Genomic DNA, 7583 nt, shown 5'->3' with positions numbered 1-7583 from the left:
GAAAGGGTTGACGTAATACAAGCACTGTTTAAGGATACCTTCTCTGGTAGCAGAGTGCAGATCAAATTGAAGGGGGTGAGTTGAGAAGCTGGGAGAGCCAGTTGGGAAGCTGAAGTGAAATATTGTGGATTAGGGCTGGGTGGTGGGAAGGCAAAGGGGCACATAGGCCTAGGTGATTGGCTCTGATGGTGAGAGGAGGAGGAGACAGTGTACTGGGGGCCTTGAGGGTCACTGGAGAATGATGGGGTCACAGACAGAAGCAAGAGCACTGAGCACTGAGGAAGCCTCCTAAACCAGCTTAGCCTAAGGAAGGTGGGCATCTGTTTTAAATAATGGAAGTTAGTCCAATGCAGATCATGAAGCTTTACAGCTGGAAAGGCCCAGCTCATCCAGGAGAGAATCTGTTGCAACCCCACAAGAGGGCAGCAAGCCATTACCTTGCACCTTTCTAAAATGGGAAGCCAGCTGTCACCAGTTCTGGCAGTTTCAACAATCAAAGCTCTTACTACTGTTGAAACAGAATTGGCCTCCTTTAACTTGCACCCACTGGTCCTGATTTGACTCTTTGCAGCTCTGCAGAATAAATCTTCTAAAATTTCAAGACCGTTCCCTTTCACACAGGCTGTCTTGCCCTCAGGCCAGCATCTCTTACCTCCTGGTATGTCTTCTCTGGACTTAAAAAAACAAGACCCAGAATGGAAGTTGCTATTCTAGCTGTGGCTGGCCAGGAAAGGACCTAGAAGCTCTCTCACCATTCTAGTTCTAGAACTTGCTATTTCTCTTCCCACAGCCCAAGATCCCTCCAGCCTTGGCTCACCACTCTGGGGCCCCACATTGTCCTTAGAAGCTGCTAAACTCCCAGGTCTTCCTCAGTTAATGGCTGGCAGACCCTGTCTCACCTCAACCTATGGGGTTTTTAAAAAACCTTTCTTATTCAAAATTCCAGTAGAGCGAATAAAATAACTCATATTGATCTATTAACCAGCTCTGAAAAATCAGTGCATGATTAATTCTATTACATTCTGTAGCCCTACCCCATCCTGCCCACACTTTATCTTAAAACAAACTCCAGACATCATATCACATCATCTCAGAATATTTCAGTATGTCTCTCTAGGTGGCAAGAACTCTTACATCCAGTCAGTATTCAATAAGTATCTTTTTTTCAGCTGGATGTTCAAATCAGGGTCTAAATAAGTCCACACTTAGCATTTGGGAAATATGTCTCTTTGTTTTAAAAAATCTATAATAGTTCTTTTTCCCCTCTCTATCTCCCTTGCTATTTATTTATTGAAGAAGCTGGATACTTTGTCTTGGAGAATTGCACATTTTCTAGATTTTGCTGACTGTGTTCCAGTGGTGTTGTTTAACATGTTCCTCCGTTCCCTATATTTCCTGGTTGTTAAATCTAGAGGCCTGATCAGATTCAGGGACATTCAATAGGTATGCTATATATTTTCTGTGGTGTCACATCAGGAAATACATAATGATTTGGTGTGTGGGGTGTGTGTGTGTGTGTGTGTGTGTGTGTGTGTGTGTGTGTGTGGTGTTTATGTATAAGATTGGTCAATGGGTTCAGTCCAATCAGTTCATGTGTAGTCTGTTTTTCAAAAATCTGGAATAAGTTTGTGTGTATCCTGTTAAATGTCATCTTATTTGCTTTAGCCCATCATCCCATTGTTTGGTTCCTATGTCTGCCACCAAATGTCTCCTTCTTAGATTCATATCATCTGAAAATTTGTTAAGCCTGTTAACTTTGTATTCATCCAAATCCACATAAACATGTTGAACAGGATAGAGCTGAGGACAGAGCCCTGTGGCATGCTACTAAAGACTTTCCTCCAGACTGACATGGATCAAGCATTTTTGGGGTATGGTAACTCAACCAGTTCTGAATCCACTTAGTATGATAACACAATCCACAATTTCTCATGTTCTTCATCGAAATATCATTAGAGACAGACAGAGATATCTAGTATGCAGTTAGAAAGATTACAGTTTAATAGAGAGATAAGGGCTGGAGAGAGATCTGGAAGCTCCATATCAGGTTTTGTCACCTGGCTACCATAGAATCCCCTGGGGAACTTCCTGGCTTCACCTGGAGATTCTGATTTTGTAGTTTGGAGTGGGACTAAGAATCTGTGTTCTTACTGAGTTCCCCAGGTGATTCAAATGTAGCTGGTCTGATGACTGATGTTGGGGGACCACAGATCTGTATCACTGGGATAGCTGGGGCGGAGAGAATGGATAAGTTCTCTGGGGAGAGTGTTTCGTGGGGCGGGAGGAGGGCTAAGGATAACACTGAGGAGTGCACATACTAGAAAAAGAAAGAGAGCCAAAGACAAGGAACTCTTGGAGAAGCAGTGGCAGGTGGTGCCTCAGGCCTGGGGCAGAAAGAGGGCTAGATGCTGTGCAGAGGCCTGGCCAGCACCTAGGCAGAGCCCACAGCACTGGTGACCAGCGAAAAGGCAGCACTGTGGAGTTGTGGACCCTGGAGTTGCATTTCTGGTATTTAAGGAAGTAGTGGGTAGGAGAGAAAGTGTCAGAATCAAATTATAAAAATGTAGCAGCAAAATGGAGACAATGGTGTTCAGGGGAAGACTTTCTTTAAGGAGGCAAGGGCAGGAGCTTGAAAACAGAGGGGAGAGAGCCAAGTGGTAAGGGAAGGAGTGAAGATACAGGAGAGTGGATAAATAGGAGGCAGCAGGAACTGCTGGAGGCAGGAAGGAGGGAACTGAGCAATGTGGAGGCCGGGGCTGGGCAGCGATGAGCCTTGTGAAGGAGATGGACCCCTTCTCCCCAGGAAAGAGGGTACCTCCTGGTGCATAGTTAGAGGAGGAAGGCAGATGGGAGACTTGAAGGGGGCTCTTAGAACTGTTTCAGGGAAGCAAAAAATATGAGATAAAGGGACCAGACTTGGGATATGAGGCAAGATAAGATGATTTGGCAGGCTCTGGGCAGTATTTCAGGGGATTACCAGTAGATGATGAAAAGGTCCTAAGCAGGGAGGGTAGAGGCAGAGGCAGTCTAGATGAGTGTGTAGTGGACTTGGTGTTGGTAAGGGTTAAAAAGAGCATGGCCAGGTGCAATGGCTCATGCCTGTAATCCCAGGACTTTGGGAGGCCAAAGCAGGTGGATCACCTGAGGTCAGGAGTTTGAGACTAGCCTGGCAACATGGTGAAATCCTATCTCTACTAAAAATACAAAAATTAGCTGGGCGTGGTGGTGGGCACCTGTAATCCCAGCTACTGGGGAGGCTGAGGCAGGAGAATTGCTTGAACCCCAGAGGCGGAGGCTGCAGTGAGCAGAGATCGTGCCATTGCACTCCAGCCTGGGTGACAAGAGCAAAACTCTGTCTCAAAAAAAAAAAAAAGATGATGGGGGTGATCCTGAATTATTGGGACTGAGAAAGTCCAGGGTGTCAGGGGAGATAGTTATGAAAGTTCAAAGTGCAGCCCAGGATATCATGGTGGTGGTTGTAGAAATGGCTAGATGGGAGATTCCAGCTGGAGAAAGGATCCTGTGGTGTAACTAGAAGGGGGCAGGTAGGCTGGATGTGTGAGCGAAGCTCAGATAAATGGAGGTACAAAGAAGAAAATGTCCCCTATGTTGTCACAGTAGCAGAACAAGACAGAGGGTCACCTTCAAACCAGAGAGAATCGGGAAAGGTTGGCAAGGGATGGGGAAGGCCAGGTTTGGGGGAATGAGTTCTGGGATAAAGGGAAGCTTTTCCCAGGGAACTGAGAACGCAGTGTCTCTGGCTGGGTTCCTGTTGTATTTTTTTTTGTTTTTCAATCCATTGTTAATTCTGGAAAAGCTGGGCTGGCAGGGCCTGTGGTGAATATGTTGGGGCTGTGGCCTGGGGTTCCTGTGGGAGGCCAAGGCATCCATCCTCATAGCCAGGCGGGGCTGTCATTGCCAGTACAAAGCCAGCTGCAGTCGCCACTTCATCTCAGAGGATGCGCAGGAGCGGCAGGACAAGGAGGTCTTCCAGCAGAACATGAAGCGGCGGCTGGAGTCCTTTAAGTCCACCAAGCACAACATCTGCTTCACCAAGAGCAAGCCGCGACCCCGCAAGACTGGCCGCAGGAAGGCACGTCTTCCCTCAGGGACTCCTCTTCGGAGCTGGAGGCTGACAACATGCAGATTTGAGCCCCCAAGTGTTAGGATCCAGCTTAGGGGGACCCCCAGTTGGACAGTCCTCAGGGACTTGATGACCACAGCAGTTTGGGTTCCCTTTTAGATGTTCCTGGAGCCCCAGAAGTAAGGTGAGACCTTCAGAGGGAGAGCAGCCTCTTGGCCATGTGGTCACCTGCTGGGAGGCAGCAGGGCCTCCTACCAAAGATGAAAAAGGCAGGAGAAAAGGAGATTCCTTTGAGGGGCAGCTTCATGAGCTCCTAAGTCAGCCCAGGCTGATGCATCCAGATTTCTTGCTGGGGCATGGGTCACTCTTGCCTGGTTGGCCAAGGGATAGTAGAACCACTGGGACTGACACAAATTCTCTCCCCTGCTGGGTTAGGAAAACTTGTCCTGTTGACCCCACCAGATGACAGGGTTGGGGTGGGAAGTCGGGGCCAGAGGCTCAAGTTTTCTTTCTTGATCCTCAGAAGGATGGAGTGGCGAATGCTGAGGCTACAAATGGGAAACCTGGAGACCTGGGCTTTCAGGACACAGGCAAGCAGGGAGCAGTGTGGGATTGAGGATGGGAGGGAGGAGGGAAAGGGCTGGGGCTCGCCAGCCAGATCCTGGAGGACCAGCTGTAGGGTGCGTTAAGCACCGTGAACTGGGGCTCTTCCTCCAGGGACTTGATTTCCAAGTTGGAAATGTTCAAAGCAGTAATTAGACAATGTGTGACAGGAGGCATCTGACTGCTAAGTATGGGTTACAGGCCCTGAGGACTTGGAAAAGGTGCCATGGAGAAGGGGGAGCTTGGTCTGGGCCTTGGAGGATGGGTGGACCCTGGGGCCCAGGGTCCTATCTGCAAAGCCAATTTTGTTTTGTTTTTTGAGATACAGTCTCACTCTGATGCCCAGGCTGGAGTGCAGTGGTGCCATCTTGGCTCACTGCAACCTCTGCCTCCCAGGTTCAAGTGATTCTCTTGCCTCAGCCTCCCAAGTAGCTGGGATTACATGTGCACGCCACCACACCTGGCTAATTTTTTTTTGTATTTTTGGTAGAGACAGGGTTTCACGTTGCTGGCCTGACTGGTCTTGAAAGCCTGACCTCAGGTGATCTGCCCGCCTCAGCCTCCCAAAGTGTTGGGATTACAGGCGTGAGCCACCGCGCCTGGCTGCAAAGCCAGTTTTGTATGAGCTGAATGTTGATGGGCCTTCCAGCAATCCAAGTGCTCATGTTTCCAGTGGATCGTGGGATTTGGGGCTGAAAGAAGAGGATGGGGGAGCTGGAAAGTGTAGTCCTCATGGCTTCCTCTGAGGACTTAGCTTCCTCTGGTCGCCTCCTTGGACTCTGCAATGTCAACTTCTCTCCCTCCCAAGTCCCCACCTCTTAGGCCAGTGCTTGAAACAGCCAGAGGAGAAAGCAGGTGTCTCTGCCAACGTGTGTTCTGCCTAAGGAGACAGTGAGCTGGCTTGGGACTGTGCAGTCCCAACAGGCAGCTGCCAACCCAGGCCACCTGACTCTGCTCTTGTCTCTGTCCAGCTGCTGTGATATTAACCGTGGAGTCTGAGGAGGAGGAGGAGGAAAGCGACAGTTCAGAGACAGAGAAGGAGGACGATGAGGGGATCATCTTTGTGGCTCGGGCCACCAGTGAGGTTCTCCAAGAGGGCAAGGTCTCAGGTAATGGCTTCCTCCCTGCCCAACTCCCTTCTGGAACAAGCTGGTTTCCTTTCTCTTCACTCGTGGCCTCTACTGCAGACAACTCCCTTTTCCTATTCACTAGTTTATTTCTGTTCACTAGTTTTCCTGTTTCCTAGAATAGTTTTCCTATTCCTTAGAATAGTTTTCCTATTCACTAGTTTATTCATGCCAGCGTTTGCAGAGCATCTTCTTCATACCAGACGCCCAACATAGGTGATATTCAACTCTCACAACCACCAAGATGGGGAAACTGAGCTCAGAGAGATTAAGAGACTCGTGACTTGTCCAACATCACACAGTAGAACCAGAATTTGAAGCTGACTCTTCTGACTCCCAAGCCCACAGCCTCTCTTTTGTAAATTTATTTATTTATTTTATTTTATTTGAGACAGAGTTTTGCTCTTGTCATCCAGGCTGGAGTGCAGTGGTGCAATCTCTGCTCACTGCAACCTCTAGCTCCCAGGTTCAAGCAATTCTCCTGCCTCAGCCTCCCGAGTAGCTAGGATTACAGACATGCACCCCCAAGCCTGGCTAATTTTCGTATTTTTAGTGGAGATGGGATTTCACCATATTGGCCAGGCTGGTCTCGAACTCCTGACCTCGTGATCCACCCGTCTCAGCCTCCCAAAGTGCTGGAATTACAGGCTTGAGCCACCGCGCCCGGCCTTTTTTTTTTTGAGATGGGGTTTTGCTCTTGTTGCCCAGGCTGGAGTGCAATGGCGTGATCTCGGCTCACAGCAACCTCCGCCTCCTGGGTTCAAGTGATTCTCCTGCCTCAGCCTCCCAAGTAGCTGAGATTACAGGCATGTGCCACCATGCCCAGCTAATGTATTTTTAGTAGAGATGGGTTTTCTCCATGTTGGTCAGGCTGGTTTTGAACTCCTGACCTCAGGTGACCCGCCCGCCTTGGCCTCCCAAAGTGCTGGGATTATAGGCATAAGCCAACATGCTTGGCACCCAGCTGATTTTTAAAAATTTTTTGTAGAGATGAGGTTTCACTGTGTTGCCCAGGCTGGTCTCAAACTCCTGGCAATCTTCCCTCTTTGGCCTCCCAAAATGCTGGGATTACAGGTGTGAGCCACCGTGCCCACCCATACCCTTTCAAGGCCATGCTGCTTCCCTTTATAGTCTAGTGAGGAACAGGAGGTGGTGAGCAAACCATGGGCTCTGTTGAGACCCATGTCCTCAAGTAGAGCCCCAGGTGAAGGTGGCAGCCTGACCTGGGAGAGGAACCTAAATTCGTCAAAATGGAGTTATTGTGGACAAAAATACAGTATATAAGCATGTTTATGTACGTATAGAGACCTAATTCACTCATAATGTTAGTATCACTGATGGTTGTTGGCACCCTCAAGTGTCTTTAAGATTTTTTTATTATAGAAAATTTCAAAATATACAATCTTAGAACTATAAAATAAACTCCCATCTATCCATTATCCAGCTTCAACAATTACCTACTCATAGCCAATCTTATTTCACCTAAGCCTCACCTATGCTCCTCCCTCCACTATTCCTTTGATGCAAGTCTCAAATATCATACTACTTTATCAATAAATACTTCAATACATATCTCTAAAAGATAAGGATTCTTTTTTTTTTTTCTTTTGAGATGGTCTCTGTCACCCAGGCTGGAGTGCAGTGGTGCGATCATAGCTCACTGCAGCCTTGAACGCCCCGGCTTAAGCAGTCCTTTCGCCTCAGCCTCCCGAGGAGCTAGAACTACAGGCACACACCATCATGCTCAGCTATTTTTTTTTTTTTTTTTT

At 48.2% G+C, this 7583-nt stretch overlaps 1 protein-coding gene across 1 annotated transcript in view; it reads left to right on the top strand.

Moving 5' to 3' along the window:
* SLC9A5 (solute carrier family 9, subfamily A (NHE5, cation proton antiporter 5), member 5) overlaps positions 1 to 7583 on the top strand; it is a gene marked incomplete at its 5' end in the record, with an annotated part of 24165 nt that overhangs the window by 12400 nt on the left and 4182 nt on the right. The window contains 3 exons of the mRNA XM_011932134.1: positions 3923 to 4093; positions 4608 to 4674; positions 5659 to 5796. Coding sequence (XP_011787524.1) covers positions 3923 to 4093; positions 4608 to 4674; positions 5659 to 5796 — 376 coding nt within the window. The remainder of the gene's footprint in view (positions 1 to 3922; positions 4094 to 4607; positions 4675 to 5658; positions 5797 to 7583) is intronic.

Source organism: Colobus angolensis, unplaced genomic scaffold (genome assembly GCF_000951035.1).
Source record: "Colobus angolensis palliatus isolate OR3802 unplaced genomic scaffold, Cang.pa_1.0 Scaffold93, whole genome shotgun sequence".
Lineage (NCBI taxonomy): Eukaryota > Metazoa > Chordata > Mammalia > Primates > Cercopithecidae > Colobus > Colobus angolensis.
The sequence above is the reverse complement of the archived record's forward strand: the minus strand, read 5'-3'. Positions and strand labels throughout refer to the sequence as shown.